Genomic DNA, 16,234 nt, shown 5'->3' on the forward strand with positions numbered 1-16,234 from the left:
ACTGCTGCTGTTGAGGATGTCAAATGAAATTATATCCAGTATGATGGTACTACCATCACAACGGTGTAATGTCATGGCTCCAATTTGCAATTAATTATTGATAAGAGTTTTCGAAACAATATAATAATATATGTTGATTATCCAAAAGGATTAGGAATCATTTTGTTCTGTTTTTTTCCATATAGATACATCTTCCATGCTACCCATCTCTAGGATTCTCACAAACCACATTTCAAGGTGACCATTCTCTTCTATTCTGGCTTAAATTTTGTATCCATTTCTGTTTCTTTTCCATTTTTTTTTATGGCATTATGAAAATGTTATGCGGAAATTATTTAATCAAAAAATGAAAAAAAGAACATCAAGCTGAGACACTTTGTCGGCTTCGCACTAGTTTTTGATTCAAATTGACAGAAAAGCTTGAGCCCCAGACGACCAACCATGGGAAGGGAGAGGCTGCACAGCTATATCTAGCCTTCTCCACATGATTACAAGATTATAAAAAAAAAAAAAAAAAAAGGAATAATGCACCTAACGAGACTTCCCCAACTCTCTCCTTCCCAGTTCCCTCCTTCGGTCCAAACTTATTCTGAACTGCACTCAGGGATGCTGACCAGCCAACTGGCCCATGTGCCATTATTAGCAACATGATTGATTTATTTCCCAATTTTTACCTTCTTTAAGATTAGCTCAATCTCCGCATCTATCTAGATTCTAAAGTCTATAGATCTTTATTCTTCACCATAAATTTCGTTCACCTTTGGACTTCTTACCTACATGGGTGTGAACATCCATTGTCAACTAGGAAGAGGGGCAATCGGTAAATCTTCTTCAATTCGTCGCCTTTTGCTAAACCAATCAGTCTGCAGATCCTCGAGCCAATAAAATTCAGCCCTCTAGTGTCCTGACTGAGTCTCTGACTCTCAGATTTGAGAAAGAGAGGGAGTAAGAAAAGCTAATATGGCCGCCAATCTTAGAACAAGTAATATGTATTATCACTTCTTGTTGGCTTTCCAGTTCCTTGTTTTGCTGCAAACCAGAGTCTCTTGTTACAAATACAAGGTTGGAGATTTAGATGGTTGGGGAATACCCACTTCAGCAAAACCACTAGTCTACACACAATGGTCCAAGTACCATACCTTCAAGATTGGAGATTCTATCTGTAAGTTTCTAATAATCATCTCTCTCTCTTCCTTTCAGCATCCATGGTTTGTTATTTAAAAAAAAAAAAAGCTAGAAAAAAGAGTTCATCATATTGTTTTATTTTTTCGATCTTTCATGGCTTCAGAATCATCCTCATGTTCTTCTCTTTCTGTTTATTCAGTGTTTTTATACCCACCAAGTCAGGATTCAGTGATACAAGTAACGGAACAATCCTACAACAGCTGCAACATTAAAGATCCAATCTTGTACATGAACAATGGAAACTCTCTTTTCAACATCACCAAATATAGGGAATTCTACTTCACCAGTGGAGAGCAGGGCCACTGCGAGAAGAAGCAAAAGCTCCACATTTCTGTGCTTTCTGGAAATGGGTCTTCTGCAGATTCTCCTTCATATGGTCCGAGTGCATTGCCAGAAATCTCACCCTCTTACCCCACTGTTTTTGGTACGATCCCACAACCACCTTCTTCTTCTCCTCCTCCAGCAAGCTTTCCGGTATTCATGGCAGCCCTTTCTTTATTTGCTGTATCTGCACTGGTCGGTGGCATCATGTGAGGAACATCATTATTTTGTAGTTTGAACCCAAGTGTGAGAGATTCTCTTTTGTTCCTCTTGAAATTGATATATTTTTTTCCCTTTTATTATTGGTTCAGAGATCGGTGATCTATTTCCATATTGGTTAATATGAAGATTTTGGCATTTGGTGGTTCTTCCAAACAAGTTAGAAATGTATCAATGAACTGTACAGAGAACAAACCCTCTTTAGCTCTTTTGCAAGAAAAGATAAGACACCGGGTTCATCTTTCCATGTAAAAGAACAAAAAGAAAGAAATCAATCTGTACAGGTCCAAGACAACGCCACCCGATGTTTTCGGGAGTGTACCCTGTTCCATTAAACTTGTCTTAAGTTATGTATTTGCCAGCTGGACGTGGACGTTATCTCCTGACAGTTCATCTCTGTGGGTCACAGAATATATGAATAGGAAAGTAGTTCTACAGGGCAGTCGGCAATTATAATTGCATTGGCACTTGCAAAATTACACTGCTTATATAATAACCACCTCATATCATTCCCGTGACACAGTCAATTATAATCCAAATCTTCTGTTAAAAAATCTGCCAATTGTTGCATCCATTTTTAGCAAAAAAATTAAACGATATTTTGAAACAAAAGGAAATCTTTGTTTTGTTTTGGTGTCAGGGACGACTCTGGGGAGTGTTTTCTTGAAAAGTGATTTGGTGGGTGCTTTTATATGGTAGCATCTGGTAGTGTTTGATAAGTAGTTTGGTTAGTTTTAGACAGGTATTCAAATGAAAATATTTCTAGTGAGAGTTGTGAAATTTAAAAAGAAAGGAAAAGGAGAGGAATGATCAAGGTTTGAATTTTGAGATTGTATTAACATCTAATGGAGAGATGGCAATATGTGACAACCTGTGAAACCAACATAAACATAATACGAAATTAGTAAATTTTAATTTGATATTAACGAGTTCGGGTCAAAACGAGTTGACCAGTTAAAACACGATTTATAAATGGGTCAACTCGCTTGATACAAAATCAACTCATTTTGATCCGTTTAGATTTTTACTTCAAATTACACTTATCACCCTAAGAAAAAAACCAGATTAGGTTTGGATAATGAGTTGAAATGAAATGAATATTGAATAAAATATTATTAGAATATTATTATTTTGCTTTTTCAAGATCACAAAAAGCATGTAAATGCAAGACCTGTCAGGGCAAGCACAAATCCCCAATTTGGCTAACAGGTGTTGTCAATGTATTCGCTTTGGCACCACTAACACTTTGGAAACAAGTGGCACCTCTTCTATGCTTGTAGCTGAAGAGCAAAGATCTAATGGTGAGCCTCGATTTGAAGGTGGCTAGACTTGAAACTACTTGGGTTTCAACCAGATCTTGTCTTGTATGTGGAGGTTTAGATTAGGTTTGGATAGTGACTTGAGATAAGATGAGTTGAAATAAAAGTTGAAAGTTAAATAAAATATTATTAGAATTTTATTTTTTAATATTATTATTATTTTAGAATTTGAAAAAATTAAATTATTTATTGTATTTTTTGTGAAAGTTGTAATAATGAGATAATATGAGATAGTTTAAAGAATCTTTCTCAATCCAAATCGAACAATTTAACTTATCTTTAACTCTCACTCTCACCTCTCACCTCACGCTGCCCCCTCCTCACATCAATGCTTTCCTCTTTGCTTCACCGCATTAAGTCCCTGAGAGTCCTCTCTCCTCCAAGTTTCTACTTCTTCTCTATCTCCATACTTGTTTCCCAAATGCTCCTTGGAACCCTCTCTCTTAAACACAATTACCCAAACAAAGCTCAATTTGGATTGAGAGAGCTCTCAACCAATCTCAACTCATTATTACAACTTTCTTAAATTCTCACACAAAATATAATAAACAATTCAACTTTTTCAAATCTCAAAAAATAATAATATTAAAAAAATAATATTCTAATAATATTTTATTCAAATAAATGATAATCTAGACTTTCTCTCTCCAAAATATTTTCTCTCAGTACAACCAAAACTCTGATGATGAAAAGTCTTATTCTTTCATTCTGGTGAAGCTTTGGTGATTGTAGAGGTGAGTTAGTTAATATTAGGTGACTTATGAGGAAGTGGGTGGTGATTGAATCTAAGATTTTTGAGGTAGTAAGGGAGGGAAGTTTGGTACATCTTATTGAGAAAGGGTGGAAGGTGGTGAAAGATGTTAGTCTAAGGTTAGGCACGGCAAGGTGGTTCCTAAAAGCTTTAGAGGATTGTTTGAAGGTTGGTAGGAAGGAGTTTTTTTTTGGGCATAGAGAAGGTGATAGGGGGTATGTTGCACAAAAACGATCTAACTCTAGAGGGTGTTTCTTAGAGTTGATGGAGTATGGGGAGGGGGGGTGGATACCAGAACTTCTTGTTTATTCCAGATGATAGGGAAGGAAGGGGTGGAGGAAAGTGGCGGAGGCACTGAGGGACGCTGGCTGTACTGGCGGTGCAGTTTCACAGCCACTACAAAAGCTCTTCTTACAGGTCTTACAGGGAGGTGCTCCAACCTATAAGTAATGTCAGGGGTATCCATCACTCTGAGACATTGGCAGGCGCAAGAGGAGGTGTAGGTATGCAAAGGGATGGGTTGCAGGCTGAGGGGGAAGCTAGTAGAGCTATTGCTGGTCTGAATGAGGAAAGCGTGTTGAGTGCTTTGCAGGAGATGAAGTGTCAGGTGGATACATTGAAAGTCAATATATGTTGGCTGTTACGGTGTGCTGAGGAGAATAAAGTGATGGAAGTGGGATTCAGGCCAGATAGTGGGCTGTGGCTCACGGGTTGGAAAGCAAGGCCAGAGTGGGCTAGGGGCTGGAAAACAGAGGCGTGGGCCAGGGAGGAGAGGTGAATCCAAAGGGCAAGGGGGTGGATCTTGGGCTGGGCCTGAGCAAAAACCCAGGCTTGAAGTGGCGTGAGAAAGGCTCGAAACAGTGTGTTTCGGGTTTGCTTGGGGAGCCCGATACAGCACCTACGGGCCCGAGTCTTGGGGTGGGTCCGGCACAGAATCGGTCGACCATGAGCAACGGCTCAGGCGAGGTCTCGCTGATGGTCGTACATTCGCTGGAAAGGGAGGTGGAGGTTCTAAGCAACGGGATTGAGCCTAATCCTTTTAGCGATGGATCGGGAGTTGCTCAGGGAGGGTCTTCTCCTAGTGGGTCTTCACAGAACACTCCGGTGACCTGTTCTGAGCCACTAGAGCATGTGGCTATACCATTAGATCAGCCTAAGGAGAAACAAGAGGTCTTTGGGATGTCGTGTGAAGGGATACAAGACAAAACAATGGCTGAGGTGGATGGAGGGTGTTCTTTGGATAAGGAGGAAGGTATGTTGATGTTGTATGATTCTACTAATTTTCCAACAGAGGAGGAGGAGGTTGTAGGAGAGGACCCCACACCTTTAAACGTGGTTCCCCCTAGTATTTCCATTGATTGGTTATTAAAAAAGGTTAAGGATCTTCAAAGCTGTTTGGGGATCTCATGTCAGGGGTACGAAGAGCAGTTTAAAGCTTTGATTATAGCCATTGCAGCAAGACATTAGGGTGTAGGGTCAAAAAGAGATAGGGAGCTGAAGCATTTGACGTGGTCCATAAATTACGATGGAAAGGAGGGGAATGTGAGTAGGGGAAGAAATAAGGGAAGGGCTAGAGCAGTTTGTTAATGAAGCCAAAAATTCTAAGTTGGAATGTTAGGGGTTGAACGAGTCGAATAAACGTCTTCGTATAAAAGCTTTGTTAAGGCAATGAAAGGTGGACGTCATTTGTTTGCAGGAAACAAAGTTGAAAATTATGAGTAGAAGAATTATTAGAAGCATTTGGAGTTGTCAATTTATAGGCTGGATATACTTACCATAGAAAGGGGCCTTGGGGGGTATATTGGTTATGTGGGATAAGAGGGTTGTGGAGTGCACCGATGAGTTTATGGGAGAGTACTCGGTGGGGTGTTCCTTTAAAAATTTAGAAGATGGGTTTTTATGGGCCTTTGCTGGGGTTTATGGGCCTAATTTGGATAGGGAGAGGAGAAGGTTGTGGAATGAGCTGGCTGGACTTTGTTCTTGGTGGGAGGTCCCATGGTGCATTGGCGGGGATTTTAATGTAACAAAATTTCCTATCGAAAGATCAGGGGGGACGTCAAAATACAGCAATGGTGGAGTTCTTGGACTTTATATTTGAGTTAGGCCTTATGGACATTCCCCTAATGGGAGGGGAGTACACTTGATCTAATAATCATACTTGGTCAAGACTGGACAGGTTTCTTATTTCTCCTTCGTGGGAGCTGCAATTTCTAGATCTGACCCAGAAGAGGCTCCAGAGGTTATGTTCTGATCATTTTCCTGTTTTACTAGAAGGGGGTGGTGTGCAAGGGGGTAGGAGGCCTTTCAAGTTTGAATATGTGGTTAAAAAAGGAGGGGTTTGTGGATTTGGTTAGAAATTGGTGGAATTCTTATGTATTTGAGGGTAATCTGAGTAAGGTGTTGGCTGGAAAATTGAAAGTTTTGAAGAAGGATTTAAAGACTTGGAATGAGCAGGAGTTTGGTGAGATAACTAAACAGAAAAATTGCTTATTTCAAGAATTACAAAGTTTAGAGGGCGTAGAAGATAAGAACAACCGAAAAGAGCAAGTAATAACTGAATTCGAAAGATTGACCTTAATGGAGGAGATTTCATGGAGGCAAAAGTCAAGGGCTTTATGGCTTTGGGAGGGGGATAAATGTACTAAGTTTTTCCACTGCAAAGCTAATGCACATAGAAGGTTCAATACCATTGAGTCTCTGAATATTGATGGTATTGCTTCGTCAAATCAAGCAGAAATGAAGGAATATGTAGCTGGCCATTTTGAAAACTTATTGTCCGAACCTCTTGCATGGAGACCTAAGGTGTTGGTTTAACTTTTGAGAGTATTGACCAAGTTAGTATGGTGTGGTTGGAGAGACCTTTTGAATAGGAAAAAGTACATAACGTTCTTAGGAAAATGAATAAAGATAAAGTTCTAGACCCGGATGGTTTCAATATGACTTTTTTTCAAACTTGTTGGGAGGTGGTGAGAGAAGATGCTATACTGGTTTTTCATGAATTTTTCACTCATGACAAATTTGAAAAAAGCCTAAATGCTACCTTTATCGCCTTAGTCCCTAAAAAGGCTGGTACAATAGAGGTACAAGATTTCAGATCGATCAGTCTTGTAGGCAGTGTTTATAAGTTATTGTTGAAGGTGCTGGCAAATAGAATGAGCACGGTAATGGAAAATATTATCTCTAAATTGCAAAATGCCTTTATAAGGGGGAACAAATACTAGATTCGGTTCTCATTGCTAATGAATGTTTGGACAGCAGAATCAGATTCGGAATTCCAGGTATTCTTTGTAAACTAGATATGGAGAAGGCATACGATCACATTAACTGGAATTTTCTGACATACATGTTGAGTAGATGTGGGTTTGGGGAAAGATGGAGGAAGTAGATAAGGCATTGTGTGTCAACGGGGCTTCTTTCAAAGCTAATTCCATTTGGGATGGGGTTTTGGAAAAATTTGAACGTAGGTTGGCCAGTTGGAAAATGTTATACTTATCCAAAGGGGGGCGACTCACTCTTATTAAGAGCACTCTTTCAAATCTTCCCACCTACTATTTGTCTATGTTCCCTCTCCCTGCTAGCATTGCATGTAGAATGGAAAAACTTCAACGTGACTTTTTATGGAGTGGAATAGGAGAAGAGTTTAAGTTTCATTTAGTGGGCTGGGATAAGGTGTGCAATTCCATGAGAGACGGCAGACTGAGGGCCGGGAATGTGAGAATTCTTAATAGGTCTTTACTAGGTAAATGGCTATGGCGATATAACAATGAGAGGGGAGCTCTATGGAAATGGGTGATAGACTTGAAATATGGTTGTGAAATAGGGGGTTGGTGTTCAAAAGAGGGAAGGGGGTCCTATGGAGTGGGGTTGTGGAAGTTCATATAAAAAGGATGAGATTCTTTTGCAAATAATACTCGATTGAGCCTGGGGGATGGAAGAAGGATTCGCTTTTGGAAGGATAATTGGGTGGGTGACACAGCGTTGCTGGATGCTTATCCCGCTATTTTCAGTATTGCAAGGATCCAGACGCAATGGTGGCTAATTTGCGGGGTAACTATACAAGGTTCACAAGAGTGGAATATCAGCCTTAATCAGGATGTACATGACTATGAAGTGAATATGTTGGTGGATTTTTTTAACTTGTTGTATAACATTCATGTTGCTGCCACAACTGAAGATGTGATGATTTGGAAACCCTCTAGGAAAGGAAAATTCAAGGTACGCTCATTTTATGACTCTATTATTGGGAAACAAGGACATTCTTTCCCTTGGAAGAACATTTGGAGGACTAAAGCACCTACAAAGGCCGCCTTTTTTGTTTGGACAGTAGCCTTAGACAAGATACTAACTAATGATATTTTGAGAAGATGGGGCCTTGTTATAATGGACTGGTGTTGTTTGTGTTAAAAGAGTGGGGACACGGCGGATCATCTACTCTTACACTATGAGTTTGCTAGAGACATATGGAACTATTTTTTCAGCAGGATGGGAATAGTATGGGTTATGCCAGGCCGGATGGTTGATCTTCTGGCATGCTGGAGAGGTATCACTGGGACACTACAGATTGCAACTGTTTGGAAAATGGTCCCTATTTGTATTCTTTGGTGTATTTGGAGTGAACGTAATGAAAGACTATTTTAGGATCATGAACATTCCTTGAAAGAGTTTATGAGTTTTTTTTGGAAGACTTCGTTTTTGTGGGCTATTGCGTTGGGTTTAAATGGGCTTAGCTTTCATGATTTCTTTGTAACAGTTTCTAGTTCTTAAAAAAGTGTGTGCTTTTGTATACCTTTAGTGTACTTGGGTTATGCTTATCTTTTTATCAATGAAATATCATATTACTTATCCAAAAAATATATATATTTTATTCAATTTTCATCTCAACTTATCTTGTCTCAACTCAATATCCAAACCTAATCTAAACCTCCACATACAAAACCAGATCTAGTTGAAACCCAAGGAGCTTTAAGTCTGGCCACCTTCACATAGAGGCTCACCACTAGATCTTTTCTCCTCAGCTACAAGCATAGAAGAGGTGTCGCTTGTTTCCTGTCAATGGTGCCAAAGCAAATACATCGACGAAACCTATTACCCGAATTAGGGATTTGTGCTTTCCCTAACAAATCTTGCATTTACATGCTTTTGTGATCTCGGAACTCCATTTGAAGATCTAGTCTTTTTTATCAAGTAGATCTAAAGGAGGAACACTGTGTCATTTTGTGGTCTTGTTGATCTATCAAAGTAGATACATGTGAAGAAGTTTTTGAACGCTATGGAGCTTGCAGATCATGGGGATGGTTCTGGGATGCTCATGGTGAAATGGTTCACCAAAATGTTGGAGGCTTGTTTGACAAATGATAAAAATGAGTTTTATGCTTCTTTAAGGAATAATGGTAGAAGTTTTATTCTTGAATCTTCAAAGATGTTCTAATATCTACAGGCGTTTCATATTAAACCTGATTTTATGTCAGTTTCTTTATATTAATTTTGGATCTCATTTATTATTGTTTGGTTTATAATATTTGTTTAACAGGTTGAACTTGATCAAAATGGGCTGTATCGACTTATTTCTAATTAATTATTAATGGGTTAAAATAGGTTGAAATGGGTCAAAACAGATCGGGTCGTGTCGTGACGATTCATTTCAAATTGATTATTAATATGTCAAAATGAGTTGTGTTGGGGTTTAAAAGTTTGACCCATAACACGATTTGTCACCCCTAGAAATAATTCAAGTTTACACATGAACTGCGATGATACGACATTTAATTGTTTAATCGTTTGTACATAATTCCCCCCCCCCCCCCCCCCCCCCCCCCCCCCCCCCCCCCCCCCCCCCCCCCCCCCCCCCCCCCCCCCCGGGGGCAAAAAAAAAAATGTAGAAAGATGTTTTCCTATACTATGTGCTAGTTGGTTCATGGTACAATATCTTGTGTTGTGTGCATGTATGTACTACACTAGGGGTGGTTTGGCATGAATCCTATTATAGATTCAATTTAAACTATTAGTATTAGCCACTTAAAGACTCGTTGAATTCTCTAGTAGGGATGATGTCTAAACTATAGTTCAAATCCGACTTAAGGGAGTGCTTACAGTTTGCTGTAGGATGCCATAATGGTCACACCCAAGTAGAGAAGCCATCTCTAATAGCCCCTCATACGAGTGAAAAATATAAAATTCCCAGCATTTTGAAGAGACAAAGGATATTTATCCCTTGAAAGGGAGGAAGCAAGAAAATGGTTCTCCTTGGACTGTGTCAAAATGGAACGAAAAAGGACTATAGGGCATGTATTTTCTTATCTAATCATTTTACTTGCACGTCAATGGAAAGAACACACAATTCACATTATTTACGCGGCACAATTTAATTTGTAACTTTTAAAAGTTTAAATTTTCTTACAAATCACAAATTATGCCACATTAGTAGTATGGGAAATATGTCCTTTACACAAGCTTGCAAATAGAATTAATATTGTTAAGAACAAATATAGCGCATGAATTGATTTGTAAAGGTACCAAGTCGCTTGTTCCTAACGTCAAAACAGAATACATTTATAGATTGCTGGACTTGATACTTTTGAGAGGCTATTTAAAAGCATCTTAATTCCCACAAGTACTAAAGTCGGCATCACCCAGATCGACTTGATGAAACTGTTTGGAAAACAAATTTCCAAAGGCTTTATGAAAACCGTCCAAGGCAACTAGTTTTACTACTACTAGATCGTCTCAAGGAATCTCAGTAAAACTGGGCTGCCTATTGGAGATGAGCATTTTCTTTCATAAAAACTCCGACGATACCCCCATCTATCCTACTTAGGAAAAGGAAAAGGAAAAGGAAAAGGAACAAAACATTGCAACAAGAAATCAACGGCTATGAGATACTTTCCTCAGATCAAATGTTAGTTTTACATGTTCTATCATTTAATTTACATGTAGCTTACATATCAAAAAATAATAATAATAATAATATTTAGTTTGCCCTAACAAAAATATCTGATGGAGGGAGGATTTTGTTATACGTTCTTCTAGAACAATAAATAGGAACAAACACTTAAACAAAAATGCTAAGGATCACAACAAGAAAAAAATTGCTAAGGATTGTATACCCAGAGCACGTAACAATTTAAATTATCAGGTGGACAAGGGTGCATTCCTAAAAATCTCTTAGAGCTAGCCATACACGCATGCGGAAAGTTACTGGCTGTTACTCACCTGACCATGTCACCAGCTACGGTCATTGGCTTCTCTACAGAAGTGGCATGTAGTGGTTATTGAGCTGCAGACTCTGTAAACTGCATGGCTGAGGACTTAGATGCATTTGCTGGAAAGGGACTCCTCATTTGAGCTCCAGACCGGAGTCTACTTCCATGGCAGATGCTCTAGGAGGGGAACTGGGTTGCACCTCCACATCTGGGTAAGCAGCCTTGAACCTTGCTCGCAGACCTTCGTCAACTAATCTTACTCCATTCAATTGATTACCGAGCGACATCCACCTGGTACATGACATTTCAGGAGTAATCAGGAAACCAAACATGGAGCAAAATAAACCCCATATACCAAATATGCCAAAAACTGTATAGCATATTTCTCTATCACAAATAGGAAACCAAGATAACCCTGGATCCCCGGCCAGGCAACTCTAATTTATTCAAGATTATCTAGCCTTAAGGGCATGATAGATCCATCACAAAAAGCCCTCTAGCACCTCCATCTCATCAATTTATTGACAAAAAACCACAAGGGCCCAAGCGGTAAAGGCCTTGGTCTTGGGATATCACTCCCCTCAAGTTCCAAGGTTCAACACATCATGGGTGCAAACAATCTTTTGGAGCCACACTCCCTGGTGAAAAGCCAACGATTTAACCAGTTCTATGTAGGGAAACTTCCGAGGGTTCGGTGCACAAGACCGAAGTTTACTCTACAAGAGTGGATCCGAAGGGCCCTGCCTTGGAGAGGTTCCCCGACATAAAAAAAAATAATAATAATAATAATAATAATTTATTGACAAAAATCTTTAAGGTGGTGATAAACAAGAATGATGCAAAGAAAATTATAATCAGCACAACTATGAGTCAAGGAAAATAAACTACCCTGCATGAGTGTTGTGCATGCGGGCAAACAATTCAAGCTTTCTTGTCCTTGGACTTATTCTCTCCAGCATAGGGTACATCTGCAGCAATGCATTTTTATTAATTAAAGTTTGCAACTCAATCAACTATGGTTAATTTAAGTCTACTATTAAAGGTACAAGGGAGAGCACACTAAAAAAAAATATAAAGATAATCTTCTACTCACCTCATCCGGCTTACGGCTTGTCTCTCGAACCTCAGCAACGATGACATCAGTATCAATGTTCCTGTTTACTTCTGGATTGCCTTTTATTCCAACAAGACAATGCTCCTTACTGTGATTGAGCCAATGGCCTGTCCGCCCAGTTCTGATTATTCGTTGAAGTTGATTGGTCTTCACCCAAATGATCTCCTCAACACGCTTGTACCCCCAAAGTTCTAAACTGAAAAAAGGATATAGATAAGCTTGTGAGATAAGACAAAGGAATAATCATATGCAGCACGTTTTAAGCTTCTCAGCCAAATACCAATAACCATCCATTCAAGGGGGCAATGAACATTACGGTAGGCAGATGGCCAAAAGTGAGACCATACCATTCACGTCCAAGCTCCATTGCACGACCAGTGACCCATAGAAAAATTAGACCATCAGTCTGCAATGCAGGAACATTGAGATTGCGCATTTCGTCATCAGCCATCGTCCCATAAGGCAACTCCATATGAATGTCCCATGGTGGATCTGCCATTATAACTCCAAATTGCCCTAAAATGTCCATTCTAAATGAGCGGATATCACAGTTAATCCATTGCGGTTCACCAAGTTCTACTTCTGAACAATATTCAGCACGCTTTAGTGGTTTGGGAGGAGGAAGCATGTCTGGCATTTGGTCTATCTCATAATGGACATACTTGCATGTCTGGCAAAGATATATAACTCCATGTAAATGACAAAGAAGTTAAAAAGAAATAGAGTGTACTAAGAACCCCAATCACAATGTTGTTTCATGTGAGAAAAACTCACCTTCATGTGCCGGCAAGTATCTAGAAAAGAACAATCTCCTAAATCAATGTCAGTATGTGGAGCAATAATTCGCCGAAAATGAACCTGGAAAGAGAAGAAATTTCAATACAAAACAAGTTTAAGTATTCATAAGTATTAAGATCAAGGTTATGTCTGGCCATATCATATGGATTGAACAAATTATTGGTACCACCAAAAGAACCAAAATGTGAAACTAGTCAAAAAGGTTCCATGAAGAATTTCTGAGAGCCGAAGCAGACAATGTAGACAGCACGCAGTGAAAATGTGAAAAATGATAAACTAGAAAGGAAAACAGTCAGATGTTTTCAACCACCTAAGATATCTAGTTGACACCCTAGTGTCAAGAATGTACTTAGGTGACGAGTGAATTCCCAACTGTCCGATGAAATCCAATGACTTGTACTGTATTGACTAGTGACATGCTTAGTGTGAGCTCCAGCACTTCAAAAGACCAGATGATTGAGGTTTTTTGATATTGATTTGAGTAATAACTTTATCAAGAAATTTTCTTTTCTTTTCGGATTGAATCAACTCTATCCAGAATAAAATTTGAAGCTGATAATCCTCTTTGGTTACACTGTATTCTATTTTCTTTAAAATAGAAACAACTCTACTAACCTTCTCGCATGCCATAAAGGAACCAGATTGACGCCGGCAATCCTCTTTTGTAAGGGAAGAACAGTATTCCTTCAGGTTCGGCCCACCTATAGTTTTGAACTGAAAAAAAAAAAAAAAAAGAAGAGGAAAAAGTAAATAGGGTAGACATTATTGCACCAGCAAAAGTATCAGTTTCCTGAGATGCAACTAATGCCTGCAGATACAAGTAAACAAGGATTTTTAACGGACGAAAACAAATATGACCTTCCAGATAGCAGTATATATCAAAACGTAAACAATCGTATAAGAGGCTTTTCAAAAGTTTGAAAAAACCTTTTCGGCGACAGCAGTTTCCCTTGCAGTAGGTCGGTGAATGAGGTCCAGAAGCTCCTCACCAGTCTTTGATTTCTGCATCTCCATAAAAGATTTCTTTTTCAACAATGCTTCGAGATCCTTCATATCATCTTCTTCAGTCCTAAGCTTTTGCATCACACCAATTGGCCTATGCATGGGATGAACACCTACCCCTCTGCCCATTCCAGCCATTCCCATAACTCCCCTCGCACCCCTCGGACCCAGGGGTGGCAATCCCGGCATAAGTGGCTCGCCGGGTCCCATCCACATATCCGGCATTGGCCTCTGAGCAGGTCCACCTCCTCCCATTCCAAACAGTCCAACCCCACCATTCACATCTAGCAATGGCTGCTGTTGACTCTGATACTGATTCACATTACCGTCGCTACCCAAAATCGAGTGCTTACTCTCGGGCAATTCCCTCAGAAGCCGAGTTCGGTCAATCCCCAAGACCATGACCCTGGATTTCCCACTCACTTCAAAGGCCTCCAACTCAACCCCACCATTATCCTCAGCGATCGACCTCAACGCCATCTCCACCGCCAGTATCGCTCCGGACTCCCCACCCAACTCTCTCAACGCCGCCCTTTCGCCAGGCGTCGCCGTTTGGTCGTTCTCCAGCTTCCTCAACACAGTCGAAGAATCGATTGGCGCGAAGGGGACCCGACCCAACAAACACACGGCCACCATCGACCGCACCACCGAGAGGGGACTCCCGCTCTCGTCAACACCACTGGGTTCGCTCTCTGGCTGGCGTGCCGGAACCGGAGCTGGGTTCTGGGTTATGGCTGGGAACGTTGGTTTGTTGGTGGGTTTGACTAGGCTAGGGTTGGGGTTTGGGAGCGTGGGTGTGGGGGTGGGAGTGAAGGGGCGGTGGTTGAAGGAAGAGACGACCTTGAGAGAGAGATCCACGGAGGACACGATGTTAGGGACTAGGGATTGAAGAGAAGCCAGAAGGTCCAGCTGGGTCTGGTGCTGTGACTCCATGCGAGCTCGGAGTTGTTGATGGATGTCTTTGATTCTGGCTATGGTGTCTTCATTACCGTCCAATCGGGATTCCATCGTTTTCTCTCTGTCACTATGACTGCTACAGAAAATTCTGCAGATTAACCCAACAAACAAGGAAGTCTCTTTCGTTGTTCTTCGGATCCTTTCTTTCTTCTATTTCTTTCAATTTCCTCTACGGCTGAAGAGAGGTTTTAAGGGCTGTGGGTTTATGACTCTTTTCAAGGGACAATGCAGCTGTAGCGAAGGTTTTATTCCTTGAGTTTTACTAACCTATATATTAATATTAATTTTTTCATATTTAAAATTTAAATTAATATTATTTATAATAAAATTTATTTTTTTTATCAATTTTAATAAATTAATAAACATATTAATACACAAATATATTTACAACCAAACTTTTCCTTCTTCGTTTTGCTCTAGATTTCGGATTGATTATTTGGATTTTAATTATAAAAAATTTAGGCTGCTTTTAGGTTTTAACCAGAGCTGTGCGAGGTTTTTAGATAACAGTGAGTTAAATAAGTAAAATGAGTATGCGGAGTTATTTAAAATAAGTTTAAATGAATTTAAATATTAAAATAAGTTTAGTATTATTTATAAAAAATTTAAAAAGTTTGTAAGTCTCATGTATAAAAATATATTGAGTTAAAAAATATTATAAATTTTACGTATAATAAAGTTTTGAATTGAAAAGAGTTTAGAGTACTAGTAGTTAGAGGTGTCAAATCGTATTAACGGATCGTGTTCGTATCATGTCAAAACATGTATATCATATTATATAGGTCAATTCTAATCCGACTCGTTAAATTTATCGTATCAAAATCTCAAATTCTAATATGACCTATTAACATAATGTGTCATGTTAACCCGTTTTGACCCATTAGTGAATATTACTAATAGGTTGACACAACACAATACGACTCTTTTCAAACTGTTTATGTAAATGGATTGAATACGTCTGAAATTAAACTGTTTGACCTGATTAAATTAAATATAATTTTCTATAAATATTAAAATCACTATATCTATAAAAACTATAAAACTAATTATAAGTCCAAAATTACAATTTAAACAAAAAAATATCAAAATTAAAATTCTAACAATTTTACTTTTGGGGTAGAAGGGTATAATTGTAATTTTAACTTTCTTAATGTGTCATAACGGGTCAATCCGTTTTGACCCGAATCCGTTAAGATTAAATTCTAACTTGCTATTATCGTGTCGTATTCGTATTTGATTAACGGGTCGTATAACATATTGTCACCCCTACTAGTAGTGGCCTTAACAAAATTTGGCCAAAATTTGATTAAAAAATTCACTTTTACAAATTTTAACTAGCTACTTTTCACAACATGAACTCAATAAATAA

General features: G+C 39.1%; 2 protein-coding genes across 2 annotated transcripts; one reads left to right on the plus strand and one right to left on the minus strand.

Annotated features, from left to right (window-relative positions):
• Positions 1–508: 508 nt before the first annotated feature.
• On the plus strand, positions 509–2,181 carry LOC122289776 (mavicyanin-like). The gene is made up of 2 exons (XM_043097050.1): positions 509–1,162; positions 1,325–2,181. The coding sequence occupies exons 1-2, from the start codon at positions 961–963 to the stop codon at positions 1,717–1,719; spliced, it is 597 nt and encodes a 198-aa protein (XP_042952984.1). The 5' UTR covers positions 509–960; the 3' UTR covers positions 1,720–2,181.
• Positions 2,182–10,643: 8,462 nt separating this feature from the next.
• Positions 10,644–15,093, minus strand: LOC122289940 (N6-adenosine-methyltransferase MT-A70-like). The gene is given in 8 exon segments (XM_043097378.1): positions 10,644–11,141; positions 11,144–11,285; positions 11,883–11,962; positions 12,088–12,304; positions 12,456–12,778; positions 12,883–12,966; positions 13,522–13,620; positions 13,834–15,093. Coding segments are annotated over 8 exon segments (2,109 nt in total). The 5' UTR covers positions 14,917–15,093; the 3' UTR covers positions 10,644–11,060.
• Between the last annotated feature and the right edge of the window lie 1,141 nt (positions 15,094–16,234).

Source organism: Carya illinoinensis, chromosome 12 (genome assembly GCF_018687715.1).
Source record: "Carya illinoinensis cultivar Pawnee chromosome 12, C.illinoinensisPawnee_v1, whole genome shotgun sequence".
Classification (NCBI taxonomy): Eukaryota; Viridiplantae; Streptophyta; class Magnoliopsida; order Fagales; family Juglandaceae; genus Carya; species Carya illinoinensis.